General features: G+C 38.6%; 1 protein-coding gene across 1 annotated transcript in view; it reads right to left on the bottom strand.

The window, feature by feature from the left end:
• Positions 1–15,878, bottom strand: part of UGGT1 (UDP-glucose glycoprotein glucosyltransferase 1) — a 109,466-nt gene that overhangs the window by 24,057 nt on the left and 69,531 nt on the right. The window contains exons 21-29 of the mRNA XM_067742307.1: positions 15,186–15,209; positions 14,581–14,675; positions 12,427–12,633; positions 11,518–11,649; positions 10,595–10,725; positions 7,707–7,802; positions 3,557–3,659; positions 2,420–2,499; positions 835–1,024 (exon numbers count right to left, since the gene is read on the bottom strand). Of these exons, the coding sequence (XP_067598408.1) occupies positions 835–1,024; positions 2,420–2,499; positions 3,557–3,659; positions 7,707–7,802; positions 10,595–10,725; positions 11,518–11,649; positions 12,427–12,633; positions 14,581–14,675; positions 15,186–15,209 (1,058 nt within the window). The remainder of the gene's footprint in view (positions 1–834; positions 1,025–2,419; positions 2,500–3,556; positions 3,660–7,706; positions 7,803–10,594; positions 10,726–11,517; positions 11,650–12,426; positions 12,634–14,580; positions 14,676–15,185; positions 15,210–15,878) is intronic.

Below are 15,878 nucleotides of genomic sequence, written 5' to 3'. Positions count from 1 at the left end.
AAAGAAGATACACAAATGGCCAATAAACACATGAAAAACTATTCAACATCATTTGTCATTAGGACAGGAATGAAAAATGATGCAGTCACTTTGGAAAACAGCTTGGTAATCCCTCAAAAAGTTAAACATAAAATTACCATATGATCCAGCAATCCCACTCCTAAGTATATACCCAAGAGAAATAAAAGCATATCTACGAAAACTTGTACACATATGCTCATAACAGCATTATTCATACTAGTAAAAAAGTAGAAACAACCCAAATGTTTATCAGTGACATATAAATAAATAAATAAATAATAAATAAAATGTGGTGTATCCATACAATGGAATACTATCTGGCAATAAAAAGGAGTGAAGTACTAATACATGCCAAAACACGAATGAACCTTGAAAATTATTTACGTGAAAGAAGCCAGTCACAAAATATATGACTCTATTTAGGTAAATGTAATAGAACAGGCAAATCCATAGAGAAAGAAAGTAGATTAGTGGTTGCCAGGGGCAAGGGGAATGGGGAGTGATTACTTATGGGTATGGAGTATTTTTTAGGGGTGATGAAAATATTCTAAAATTAGACAGTGGTGATGGCTGCACAACTCTGTAAATATACTATAACTACTGAACTGTACACTTTACAAGGGTGAATTTTATGGTATGTGAATTAGATCTATTAGGCTGTTATTTATAAAAATACAATTATACCTGAACACTACTGTCTCAGAAGCCCACCTAGACTGTGATCCAGTCTGTTCAGTCAGAGACTACCACCGCTACATCTTCAACAGGCTTTACAGTAGTGGTTGGACACTGGGAAGCAAAGATAATTCTTACCTCTTCTAAGTAAATGTTATCAAGGTCATATGGCGTTCTGACAGACTCTACCATCCAACTTTCAGGTGTGTTCAAGTTCAGAGTGAACAGAGGAGACTGTGGCATATCCAAAAATTTTGCTATTGGACCCTTAGCAAAGCTATTGTCCGAAGTAAAAGAAATCTCTGCTTCCAAGACATAACGGTAAAAGCTGAAATGGAAAAGAAAGATGTGAATTTTTTTCCAATGCAACCACAGTCCTTGAGTTTATACGCATCCACACAGGTAAACAACTGGCTTAAGACAAATTGGATTTGGAAGGGCTTCCTTCCTTCCAGACTGAAAAAAGTGTTTCCAAAACTACCTCTTGACCTAAATGTACATCCTGTGGTTGTTGCAGACGGGAGAGGAGAGCAGGGGAGGTGGGGCTGGGAGGGGAGGTCCTTCCTTCCTGCCCTGTTGGGGGATGGGGGGATGGAGGCAGCCGCTGCTGGAGTCACAAGCATGTCCTGAGCACTTGCCTCCCCTGAGTGCTTGCCTCCCCTTGGTGAAAGAAACTCACTTTCCTCTCTCTCAAAAACAAAGTCCTAAATGGTGGCTGAGTTCTCGGGCGCGCCCTGAAAACACTGTATGCAATCATTTAAACATTGCTCTTACCCGAGGATAATGGTGAAAGCTGGAACCCTTCCGTCACTTTCAAACACGCTTCAATTCACTCAGAATCTAACCTATAGAAGCCAGCGCATTCGCAAGGTGGCAGTTTACCACAGTCCCCAGATGTGCTACACTATTACTACTGACTGCTTTCCAGGTGACCTGTTTCACAAATGACCATTCCAAAGCTCAGAGAGTACGCAGATAAGCCTGCCTTCCTTTCAAGATACATGCAAATGAACCACATACATTCCAACTTAGAAATGACTGCTCTTCTAAGAAGAAGTATATAGACAAGTGTCTTTCTACACCACAGCACATTTTAAGGTAAATTTAATAGCTACATTGATTCAAATGTTTTTAGAGAATTATGTAATTCTGACCAAAACAAAAAAAAGGAAAGAAAGCAAACCACAGGTGCAAGTGGCCTGGGTTAATTCCACTTTTTTTTTTTTTTTAATTTATTTTTGTCTGCGTGGGGTCTTCGTTGCTGCGCGCGGGCTTTCTCTAGTTGCGACGAGCGGGGGCTGCTCTTCCTTGCGGTGCTCAGGCTTCTCATTGCGGTGGCTTCTCTTGTTGCGGAGCACGGGCTCTAGGCATGTGGGCTCAGTAGTTGTGGCTCACGGGCTCTAGAGCACAGGCTTAGCTGCTCCGCGGCATGTGGGATATTCCCGGACCAGGGCTCGAACCCGTGACCCCTGCGTTGGCAGGCAGATTCTTAACCACTGCGCCACCAGGGAAGTCCCTAATTCCACCTTTAAATGCTCCCACGCTCACACTAAGTTCTTAGAACTTTTGATTAGTTCTTAGAAATTTAGGAAAACTGAACTTCAAAATAAGTGATTTTTTTCAAATATGAGGTCCACATATAAACCCATTTTGATCCTTGACATTCAATTTCAGATTGAGTGTGATTTTTTCCAGGGGTTGATTTCCTAACACTTTGTTTTACCTTTTTAAAGGCATGTCGGAAAGTTTAGATTGGCAGTTCATAAACACTCTTAGATTCATGTTGATCAGCTGAGTTAAAACCTAAAAGAGCAAACCAGATGACAAAACATAAAAATTTTCCCTACAAAGTGACTGATCTTTGAGATACAATATTTACATTGTCTCTTCAGAAATGTATCGACACTAAGTTAGGAGAGAGAACATTTCTTAATATCTCAAGCCAAAATACAAAGATAATAAATGTTATAAAGTCTGCACTGGATAAATCCCTAGAAATCACAGCTCTAGTGCACAATCTAAACCACACATACCTATCACGTGGACAAAAACATGGGAAATAGGTCATTGCAAATAACTGCTCCCCACATATGTGGGGAAGCAAGACAGGCAATGGATATAGCTGTCTACATAAGGAAGAGTTTAAAGGTTCATCAGTGCAGCTTACAGACTATCATAGGAAAAAACACACACAAATACCCACAAAAAAGGTTAAGTGATTATATACTTCAATAAAACTTAAAAAAAACACAACTCAAAAAAAAATTGAGGCAACTATATTTTTGGCAGAGTTCTTTTAAAAGTTTTTAAGTTGCAATATCTTATAACATATCTAAAAGACATTCTGCAGGGAATTCCCTGGTGGTCCAGTCGTTAGGACTTGATGCTTTCATTATTGCCGAGGGCCCGGGTGCAATTCCTGGTCGGGGAACTAAGATCCCACAAGCCGTGCGACGCAGCCCAAAAAAAAAAGACACATTACAAAAAAAAATGCTAGCTATAAGAAAGGAAAATGATAAAGCAGAATGCTTTTACCTTTTTACTCTTCGCCAATATAAAGTATGGCAAAAGTAAACTTAATTCAAAGACATTTTGCTCTGAATAAACTTTTTTTCTTAGTTACATGAAGCAATCAACCAAACTTGTACCTACTTTCAGAGGTTATTAAATTGTTTTCAGAGCCATTACTAATCTTTATGAAAACATCTGCTCTGCCCAAGATGCCCTGTAGCACTTTCCAATGCCCTTTAAAGATAACTAAGGGAAAACGGTGCTCGCAGAGAATCTCAGGGTATGGGACCACTTCCGGTAAATACGATGTGACACAGATGACGGAAACTGCCTCTGCAGTTGTCCCTACCAAAAGCAACGGGGCAAGTCTCTGCGCTTCTCTGGTGACAGGGTCAACGACGGCCACGACATCAAAGTACGTCTCCCCTTCCTTTGGCCTCAGTTTAATTGCACTACAGAGATCAAAAAGATAAAACATTAATCTGGAGGCAAAGAGGAAACAGTTGATTTCTTTGGGGGGATGGGGTGGGGAGATGACATATCCAACACAACCAATCAGCCCTCTTAACATTTCAAAAAAACTTTAGATCTAAAACAAAAGGTTACATGGTGGTCAACTATGTGATTAGGTCTGCCACAAAGTTTAAAAACCCTCTAAAAGCTTCTGATGTTTGTTTTTGACAGTTACATTATGCCAATTTTTATTTCTTGGCAAGAAGGTTATGAGGAGAGAAGAAATTGACTTTTTTAAATAGTAAAAGGAGCATAAGAATATTACAGAAACTTGCGAAAGAGTGAAAAAGGAAATAAATAATCATAAAATCTCACCATCCCAACTCAACCATTTTGTGGCATATTTCTACATAGTCTTCCTTAAATGCCTATGTAAAGATGAGATCACCTACAGGATATCAGCAATTTTATAATGATTTCATTCCTTCCCCCAAAAGTTTCTTATAAAGATTTTTCCATGTTGTTATACATCAATATCCTGAATAAGAAATAATCTTCGATTTACCAAGTGAACCTGCTGTAGTTTACTCAAGCTATTCCTTATTGCTGGACATTTACTTACTTACTTACTTATTTATTTTTTAACATCTTTATTGGAGTATAATTGCTTTACAATGGTGTGTTAGTTTCTGCTTTATAACAAAGTGAATCAGTTATACATATACATATGTTCCCGTATCTCTTCCCTCTTGCATCTCCCTCCCTCCCACCCTCCCTATCCCACCCCTCTAGGTGGACACAAAGCACCGAGCTGATCTCCCTGGGCTATGCGGCTGCTTCCCACTAGCTATCTGTTTTACATTTGGTAGTGTATATATGTCCATACTGCTGGACATTTAGATGCCTTTCAACCTGTAAAGAACTTCTCACATCCAGTTTTTTTCACACTTGGAAATTTCTTGAGAATTAACATAGTCCTAGACATGAGATTACTGAGTCATAATGACACAAATATTTTTGTGGCTAATATGTCTCGTCAACCACATTTCCCGAAGAACTAAACAATTTTACAAGGCCAAGAAATGAACTTCACTACATCTTGTCAGCATTAAGTTATGCAATTTTTTTGTCTGTTCTTAGTTAAGTGAAAAAGGACACCTCCTAGGATTTCTGGGGAGAACATGCATTTCCCCACATGTAATTTCTAGTTACATGGCCTCCTTCTAAAGCCACTTTGACTTAGGTGGCTTAAGAGAAGCAGGAGCCTCTGATACATTTTAAAAAGGAATAAACTTGAAAGGATTTAAAAATACATCCAATTTTCCCAAAACATTAATTGCTTAATCAATGCTTATCTTTGTTTACTTTGAACACTATTTTAATGTGGTTTTGAAATTAATCACCACTTTTATGCAAAAACATTTATCCAGTGGGATAAAAACAAAGTTCAAAACAACATAATAACTAATAAAACTGGGTAAACACAGTTTAAATGGTAATGAAGGTTATTTCAAATCTTAACTGTTTTGGAAATAACCGTCAGAATAGCTTTGTGACTGTACTGCAACACATGCTTTCAATTTGGTATTGATAATTCCAGCTCCCAATAATTATTCCAATACATTTTTTTCCCTCTAATACAGCTGTTCTCAAAGTGTGGCTCCAGACTAGCAGCATCAGCTTTACCCAGGAATTTGTGAAAAAAACAAATTGTCAGGCCCCAACCCAGACGTACTGAACCAGCAACTCTGGGGGTAGGTCCAGCAATCTGCATTTCAACAAACTCTCTAAGTAAAAGCCAAAGTATAAGAGCCGCTGCCGTCAGATAACTTGGACCTCCTGTGGTACTCTAGAATCTAGAAGGAAGAGCGCATTAGAGAACAGCATTATACAAACTCTCCCAAAGGAAACGAGAAGAGGGGTCCCCAACAGTCCTCTAGAGCACAGCGTGTGGGTCAGGCCCCTAAGCCTGGCTGGTAGGGGTAGAGCTCTGTACGGCATACCCATGTCCTGAGCCAGTGCTCTAGGTGACCCACAACAGACATCCTCAGAAACGGACCCTGTAAGGTCTTTTAACCACTCCCGCATCTCTGCAGCAAAAAAGAGGGCAATTCAAACACCAAGAAAAGAGGAATATTGGTGTGGAAACGGAGAACAATATAAACTGACAACACGATGTTTAAATATACTTGCTGTATTCATCAGAGAAAAGACCAGAATAGGCTGAAAGTGACAGACACAGAAGCAACATTAGGGGAATCACCCACATTCTTGAGAGGTGAGTAGAGCAAACGTCAAGGAACGCAGCACTTCGCCAATCTTAAGGTACGCAGGAGTCACCTGGGGAATCCTGTTACAATGAAGATTCTGATTCAGGAGGTCTGGACTGCGGCCAGAAGACTCTGCCTTTCCAACAAGCTCACAGACAGTGCCCTGTTCCATGGACCACACTTTCAGGGAAAGGGTATACATAACCAGTAATTCAGACTTCTTGTTTCTTGCCTAAGTAAGAAACTTCTGACTTGAGTATAACAAACACTCATTTAACTAACATGACCTCAATAAAAATAACTTCTCTAATTGAAATTTGCATCATAATAGAATTTGTAATTAGGACATTTTAATTATATATGACTCATGGAGAAAACGATGTGCTAAATAGGGAAGAGGTCTAGCTCAGGTCTTGGCTATGACAGGCAAACAAGACGGCAGGTCAATTAGGAATGTTTCCTGTGGTAGTAACCAGACCATGTCACTTCCTGAAACCATACAGAGTAAAGAGAGGATGGTGCTAGTGGGTAACATCCAACCTGGGTGATTATTAGCAAGGAGCCACAGCCAGTGAGAAAGGAGAGGATCTCCATTCTAGCCTGGAGTCATTAGTTCAAATTTTATCCCCACAAGGACTGGCTGTGAGAAAGCACAGGTCAATTAAACCAAAGTCCAACTTACTCCAGACTAATTAACCCAGAGTCACAGCGGAGCAGGATGCAGGCTTCTGCGTCTAGAGCCTCCCTGGTGATCCTAAGGTGCAATCAGGACATACACCTTCCTGGATACATCAACTGTAGACATTCTTCCTCAAGACAAGTTAACCTTAAGTCTACTCATGAGAAAACAACCCAGACTGTGGGACATTCCACAAGACAACTGGCCTGGACTCTCAAAAAAGTCAATGTCATAAAAGACCAAAAAAACCCCAAAAACAAAAAAAAACACCCCCAAACTGTTCCAGCTTAGAAGAGACTAGAGACACAACAACTGACTGCAATGTGTGATCTGGACCAAACAAGCAAACAGCTGTAAAAAGCCATTACTGGGCATTGGAGAAAGTTGAACATGGACCGGTATTACATAATATTACTTTATCAAGGTTAAACTGCTGAGGTATGCTTAACAGTACTATGGAGATACTCCTCGTACTCAGGAGACATATGCCAAAGAATTTAGCCATGATATATAATGATATCTGCAACGTACTTTCGAATGGTTCCCCCAAAATGTGAGTGCATGTATGTTTGTATGCAAGCATATACTATACACACACACGGATAACTGTGGCACAATGTCTACAATTGGTGAAGCTAGATTAAAGATATTTGGGTATTCACTATAATAGACTTTCAACTATTCTCTAGGTTTGAAACTTTTCAAAATTAAAAACTGGAAAACAAAAGACAAGGACTTCCTTATAATGCTATACTTATTTTTATTTTACTGAAAACAAGACAGTTTTCAATAAAAGATGAGACAAATGCTCTAACAACCTGTTTATTCTTTAATATCAGAAAATGACAACTGATCGGTTTCATTAAATGCTTTCTGTTTTCTTAAAGGGTATATTCAGAACTATTTCAGATTTATTTAGAAATAAATGTCAACTTTTATGCAACTGATATCTGTTACATGAATTTTATATATGAATATATATAAAAACCACATGCCAAATTTTCCATTCCTGTAAGAGTTTATATACACACTTTATATGGAAAAATAAAGGAGCTGAAGTAAAGGTAAATATCACAAATTCAACACTGATTCTATACCTGTGTCTATCTTCGAAAAACTGGTACTCGATTCTTGCATCTCCTTTTGGTTGAGCTGACAGGAGAGCATCCACCTTCATTACCAAGTCACTCGCCCTGAAAGATGTGGTTGGTGAAAATTTAGCATCTCTTTTACTGAAGGTTTTCCAATTGTTGCTGAACATAATATAATCAACCTAAGTACTGAATGCCAACAAGCTGGTCTGAAGAAAATATAAGCTTTGTATCAATTGGTATGAGAAAAAAATACAGATTTTGTCACTGATAAGTTTTACAGCCCTGGGGTAGGTGCTGATTTTTCCATATGTGAAATGGAGATAATGCCTACTTTGCATGGCTCTTGTAAATATTGCACTGGCGAAACACAGAAAATAAAGCACCTAGCTCAGGGCCTGGCCCATAACTCTCCCTCACCCTCTTCTAAATAACTTTATTACTTTTTATGATCATCAGAGTAATAATTTACCGAAAAAACATTCAGGAAAAAAATATAAGGAGAAAATGGAGATGCACACAATAATAGCATATTCAAGAAATAAGTATTGATAACATTTTAGTTCATCATTCTTCCATATTTTAAAATATATATATCTACATACATAAAAGTGGTACTATATTATTTGGTAACCTGATTTTTCATTTAATAATATAAACATTTTGTTGGATAATAAGTATAGGGGTACATCAATATTTTCAATGACTGCATAATATTATATTTATGGATACATCATAATCTATTTCACTATTACAATCAACATCACGGTAAACAACTTAGAAAAGCATTTCCGCTTTCCCCGCCCCTCCTAACTTGATTTCTAACCAAGGAAGATCTTGAACTACATCATGAGACTGAAAAAAATGCTCTAATCTGTTGAATTGAGGACTAAATTCCAAGAATGTTAAAATATATTTGAATATATTCGTGAATATATCTGAACTGGAATCAAGCCTACACATTCTCTCATCGAACCAAACAACTCTATCAAATATCTTTTGGTACGTCTCAATACTAACTCTGAATACATATAATACAGGCCATTTGTTTCCTGTGATGTGTCAACATTGTCACAAAATATGTCCAGGGATCCTCGGTTCTGTGGACTGGGATGATCGCCATGATCAAAGAGCCCACAGGTGAGCTCCGCAGGGCTGACGATGGCGTCTTGGCTGCAGGTCTGGGTCGCGCTTGAGAGCTGTGGCTGTCATGCACGACCAAGGTGGAGCAGCCCTGGCACTAACAAAAATCTTAGGCAAGCAAGGTCACTCTGAGAACCCTAATAGTTTTAGCATCAATCTTCTGGCAGCCCCACAACTACCTTATTGCCCTAAATTCAACCAGGACAGACCCAGAGCCATCTCTGGTTGGTAAAAGGCCAAGTCTTCTATGCATAGTCTGGCAACTACATAGTCCACAAGGACTCCCAGGGCCTCCCACGAAGCCTCCACAGAGACAGGGAGTGGTCCAAGGGACACCACACCAAACCTATGCCTATGACACAGTGGCTTCCAATCAGGGGGTACCTCCTGGCCTGCATCAGGGAAGTGTTTCCTAGGCTAAAACAAGGGGCATCACTCAACAACCAATGAGGTTGGAAGGAAACCTCTTTATCTGTAGCCCCAGTTTGGGTGAGATGAAAAAGATTCCTTTCCGTATCACACAAAACTTGGCAAAGAGACTACTTTCGCAGCTATCAAAGTCAACGCTTCACTAAGAGTGCTTGTTGGACTCTGCAGCATCATGGGGTATGAAATAGATGAAGAAATAAAACAGAAGAACTTTAAAACTCTATATCCTCAAACGATGCATCAAAGAACACTATCAAGAGAGTGAAAAGTCAACCCATGGAGTGGGAAAAAAACACCTGCATATCATATAGCTATAAGGATTGATATCCAGAATACAAATGAACTCCTACAACTCAACAACAACAAAACAAATCATTAAAAATGAGCAAAGGACTTGCACAGATATTTTCCCACAGATATACAAATAGTCAATAAGCACACAAAAAGATGCTCAACATCACTAATCATTAGGGAAGTACCAATCAAACCACAAGGAGATACCACTTCACACCCATTGGAATGGGTGTTATCAAAAGAACAGAAAATAGTAAGTGTTGGTGAGGAAGTGGAGAAATTAGAACCCTTACGCATTTCTGATGGGAAAGTAAAACGGTGCAGCCCCTGTGGAAAAAGGTATAATGATTCCTCAAAAACTAAACATAACCATACATCCTCCAGCTACAGATTCATTTGATATTTAATGCAGAAACCATGTGAATATGACTATGAGCTTCAGTTACACAGCAGGTACACAGACCAGTCAAATATTGATTTTTTTCCCATTGAGATATAACTCATTAAAATATATAGACTAATAATAACATTGAAAGAATTAAAATAACAATAAAGAACCAACAATAACCAACTCATCATCACTTTTGAAATATGCAAGAAAAAAACCTCATTCTTCCATACTAGTAAATAAAGAAAAAGAAACATTTAACTTGTCTTTTTTTTTCCTGAACAAAATAAAACTGAAAAGTAATTAAAGAGATAATGAGCGAAAGTATTTCTTTACATAAGTATTCTGAGGAAATAAATAAAATCACCTCTCTACTTCTGCGTATGTTTGAAATTTTCCACAATCAAAAGTTACAAAAAAAAAATCAAAATGGAGAGAACTAATCCAGTTCTTTAAACAGCTGGCTACAAAATAAATTAACTCATTTCAACAGAAGTATAAATAAACACCTGAATTGAAGAACATTATTATATTTTAAAGCTGGAGATAAAAACATCTTGGAATAGGTAGCATGAGGAAAGTCCAATTAATACAGCCCCTGTGACATGAACTGATTCATTTCTTCTATGGCAAAACTTACACATCTTCTTCTACCCGAAGCTGTTGAATATGAGATTTGATTTTCTGTCCTGAAGTTTTTAAGATGATATTTTCTAGGAGGTGGAAATCGTCTTGATTAAAGAGTTCACTGTCCTCCAGTGGCCCAATGATCTGTGAAGAAGAGCAGGGTGGTCAGTGCTGGAATCAGCGGGCTGCAGAGAAGTCCTTGGTTGTCCTCAGGCTACCTTACAAACCAGATCACTTTACAGACCCGAAACACGTTTACATCTAAGTCAAATCAATGAAAAAAGTGAAAATAAAACCCGAATCAACTCATAGTTATTCACTTATCAATTCCTCAACTACACAGAGTGTATGTAGACTTGAATACTTTACAGTATTTTTACAGTAAGCAAACTCTGAAATAAAATAGCAGTATCATTTTCATTAATTCTCACTGAATATAAATAAGAAAGCCCAAATAGAAACGTAGTGGTAGATATCGGAGATTTCACCCTAAGGGCTAAGAGTTTAAAGTTTGGTATGTCCGCCAGAGTCTCATTTCCGTGGCTGCAGATATTTGCGAAATAGTCCAAGCATAAACCAATTAAGTTCATACAGACTGCACAAACCATAAACATGGTCCCCACACGGGACGAATACTTTATGAATCACAGGTCTTATGGATTTGGGTTCTGAGAACCACCACACTCTCACCACCTTACACAATGGCAGGACAAAATTAAACAGGAGGAAGGTTTCACATAAGGACGTTTATGTCAAAATGAGCAAACTTCCTTTGAAACAAGGGAGCAGAAATGACCATCAGCACTGCACAAGCCCTAATCACCTTTGGAGAAAGTGGCTCTGTCTGAAGAGTTTACTAGCTTCAGAGGAGAATGCTGCCAAGACTGTTCACTGATCTAATTTGAAGTCAACCTTGTCTCAGGACAAAGTTCTCACCCTTCCATTGCTGATCACTGCCCTCTGTCCCTTCTTCAGCTTCAGAACATCCCTGCAGTACATGGCATGAGACAAAATGAAATCCATTTTGGAAGACTCAAAGACCTCTTTAAAAAGACTGAAATCCATGCCCTAGGAAAGTAATTGTTATTAAGGAAAAGTAATTGTTATTAAGAAAACCATAAAAATGAATAATCATATATATGTCATAAAATGCTCTTTTAGTGGAATGTAGTGACTAATTTTAATAATTAACACTACGATGTCTCCGTTCCCCACTCTCTCTCCCATTTTTTCCCAACCTCCCACTTATCAAGTAATGCTTATTTCCTTTTCCTGTTCCTTTATGTAATTGTTCAATTGGCAAACTATAATTCATGATACTTTTATTCTGCATTTTAAAATCTTACTAATTTCAAGAGTCTTTTTTTAACTGAAATATCAAGTACATTCATCATTTTATAAGAAATCTTAAAACTACAAAATAGTCCAAAGTATGTAACATAAATTAATAAAATGGGCTTATGTTGGAAATACATCAAGAGCACATGAGCCTCTAACTCATTAAGTAGCTTCAATCTCTATAAACAAATATTTTTCTTTGTTCTACAAACAAATCAAATGTTATCTGTCTTTTAAAAACTTACAAAACCAATGGCTTTGTGCTTAAAACATATATAAGCTTATATCATGCACATCTTGAAGCCTAGCAAGTTTAAAAGTAATAAGGGGAATATGGCAGAATTGTTATTTCTTGGTAAGACCCTTCCAATTAAAAAAAAAAAATCATCTGAGCTCAGAACTAAAATCACAAATCCTGATCATCAACAGGAACAGGACACATAAGCCCATGGGAATGGACTTCTGAAATAACAATACAAGGCAGCCTCGTGCCACACACAGACTTACGCCAACGGAGAACTCCCCAATGTCAGCTCCTGCAGCCAGCGCCTCTGCAGTCTCCTCCTTGGCCATTTTTGTGATGAAGTTCTTAGCAGAGCTGGAGGTCTGTGTTTGGAGAGCTGCCCAGATTGCTCTGGAGACCTGAGTTTTCCCATAACTTATATCTTCACTAGGATTATTGATCATGCTTACTCTAACATTGTTACTGGATTTCTATTTACAAAAAGGGAAATAAGAGTTATATGGTAGATGCCTTGAATTTAAAAAGCAGCATTAACATCAGTCATATCCCATAAGTAGCAAGTAACACTTAAGTCTTTGGTAGTTCTCCTCTGCATACAGAGTAAAATTAAAATGCTATAATCAGGCATTCAAACCCCTGCATGAACTGGCCCCCAGCCTACCTTTTCAACTTCATTTCTTACCATCCCTGTAAATACAGCATACATTACAGACCATCAGAGTCCTGTATTTCCCCAACACATTTTGCATTCTTCTAATGCATGTTATGCCTCACATTGGTATGTGAACCCCAGCTACACCCATCTTCATTTCCTTAAGTCCCAACCCTCTTGAAGGGCTCTGCTCAGACCCTTCATTCACATGGCCTTTCCAGTTCTACTAAAAATTAATCTCTTCTTGGGTCAAGAGTCAAGAATCCATGTGGGAGAAGATATCTGGGGCCCACAAAACCAAAAAAGGGCCATGAGCAACATAAATTCATACTTATGTGTATCTAAAAACATGTACAAGAGTATTCACTGCAGCATTCTTCTAGCCCCAATCTAAAAACAACCCAATTGTCCATCAAACAGACTAAACAAACAAAACTTTGTGGTACAGCCATATGATACAATACTGCACAATGAAAAAGAACTAACTACCACTACCTGTAATAACAGGGGTAAATCTCCAAAATGTTGAGTAAAGAAACCAAACACAAACAAGCACGTATTATAAGAGTCCATTTAACTAAAGTAAAAAGCAGGCAAACCTAGGATGTGAGAAGAGGGACGGGGAGGGCTAGTGATGCGGCCACAAGCAGGGGCGTGCTTTTAGGACTTCGGTAATTGTTTCTGTACCTGCGTGGTGGTCACATGGGTGTGTTGACTCTGTGACACTACATCCTATTGATTTGTGCATGTCTTTTGAACCTATATTTTACTTCAATTACTCCCTCCCTGTTCTCCCACTTTTCACCACTTGAGCATTTGTCAATTTGAGTTAGAGTGCATTATACGTGTATCATCCTTCGCCTGGACTACTCCTGATACAACTGACCGCACCATCCAGTCTGTTCCCTTAGACAATAAAGGCACTCAGCACATCAGTGAAGCTGAAATCACCTGGATATTTCAGTAAGCCTCCTTGGGACACAGAGTGGCAAGGGGACACAGGAGGGGTGTGAAACTTGGATGAAGATCCAATCTGAAACCGCTCAGGAAAAGGAAATGTAACATCTCTCTCTCTGACGATGACAATCTCTAGAAGGGTTGATTATTTTTCAACCGTTCACCACTGCCCATTCACTCCACTTCTACAGTTTATATGCTGCACAACTTTCAGACGACCCATATGTGCATCCCTCTGCATGCCTACACCTACTTTTATTGCACACGTGCTAATGTGCCTCTGTGGTATTTCTCCCATATCTGGACCTCTCTCAATATAAGGACCCTGTCTCTCCCATACAATATACAACACAAACTTTGCAGCATCTGCAGCAAGAACATGAACAGTCATACAATAAAAACTTGTCTATGATGACGATCTTATTATTTTTTCCTCTAAAAGAATCTATTCCTGGGACTTCCCTGTTGGTCCAGTGGTTAGGACTCTGTGCTTCCACTGCAGGGAGCCCGGGTTCAATCCCTGGTCAGGTAACTAAGATCCTGCCAGTTGCACGGCACAGCCGAAAAAAAAAAAATCTATTCCCTTACATAAAGCCAGAATATTGCAGTCTTCTCTGTTTTCTCACTAGCTGCCAGACCTCTGAAAAAACAATGCTTCTTTCCCTCAAGCACCAAAAAGCAGGATCCAGCCTCCCCACCAGAACATTATCAGCACACATACGCCCATGACTGCATAACTGCATATGCATAACTGACTCCATAACTGCAGCCTCAAACAAAGATACGGAATGAAGCCGTAGATACTTGCCTGATGTTTAATAGCATCATACAATAATTGCCTTCCAGGAGGGCTATCAAAATCCCCAACAATCCAAAAAGTTACTGGCCTAATAAAAGAATCATCTGTAGAAGAACAAAAACAACATATTGAGTGGGAGGGGAAAAAGCACATCCTATGTTTCAATATTGCTATTAAGCCAAGTAATTTCTGAAAACCATGAAAAACTAAGAAAATGACAAGTTTAATAAGGATACAAAGCAAAAGTTTTGAAACTCTGACACTAGAATGAAAGCAGGGTAACCTTCCATGCGGCTTAGTTAAAAACTAAGAACATGCACTTATTAGTTCTATTTTGATTTGGGAATCTGTTAGCATGTAAAATGAAAGAGTCTTTGAACGTGTGGATAACATATTATAGTCTTTAATCATATTCGTTTATTAACTTTCTAAAATATAATTCTTGGCAAACATTTATACACAGAATTTATCTGCATTGATAAATTATCTGTTACCCACACGTTACAGAAACATCCCAATAAAGTGTCAATAAATTCTGAATTACAGTGGTGCCTGAAACCACATAAGATAATTAGTTAACAAAAGGAATAGAACATTCTGAAATTTAAAGTTACCATAGATTTCCTTGGAGGACATTCCTGGACAAAAGTAAAGGAAAAAGAGTAGAAGAAAAGAAAATGTCATTTCTCTAATTAATGCCAACTGTAAGAGTCAAATTTTAAATAATGCCCAACATCACCTATGCTTCTTTTCGCTCCTTAGTCCCATTAGGGTTACAGCACTGTTCCAAGACCTCTCAGAACCAATTTCTTTGAGGAAACAAATGGAGCAATTGCCTGTACTTAAACATATATCTGGGAAACCAGAAATTCTCTCTGGGAGAAGACCACAGTAGATAAAAATAGCTGCCTTAGGGACTTCCCTGGCGGTCCAGTGGTTAAGACTCTGCGCTCCCAATGCAGGGGGCACGGGTTTGATCCCTGGTCAGGGAACTAAGACCCCACATGCCACATGGTGCAGCCAAAAAAAAAAAAAATAGCTGCCTTACGTGACAGTCAGTGCTCTGAAAGGGTAATAAGTGTGACCAGAGGGGAGAAGCACCCGTCTGCCGTTAAGAGGATATCATTTTACACAATTTTAATCTGAATAAATAACTCTGCATCAAAATCAGTTTAAAAACGTGCACAAGGATTTCTTGTACCAAGCTGATCTTACAAATGCTAAAAACAATTAACCCAATATTGTCATTGAAGAGACAAGTCAAACCAATTTTCAATCCGTTAACCCATTTTTACATCATAATTCTT

Source organism: Pseudorca crassidens, chromosome 6 (genome assembly GCF_039906515.1).
Source record: "Pseudorca crassidens isolate mPseCra1 chromosome 6, mPseCra1.hap1, whole genome shotgun sequence".
NCBI lineage: Eukaryota > Metazoa > Chordata > Mammalia > Artiodactyla > Delphinidae > Pseudorca > Pseudorca crassidens.
This window is presented reverse-complemented; position numbering and strand designations above follow the sequence as displayed.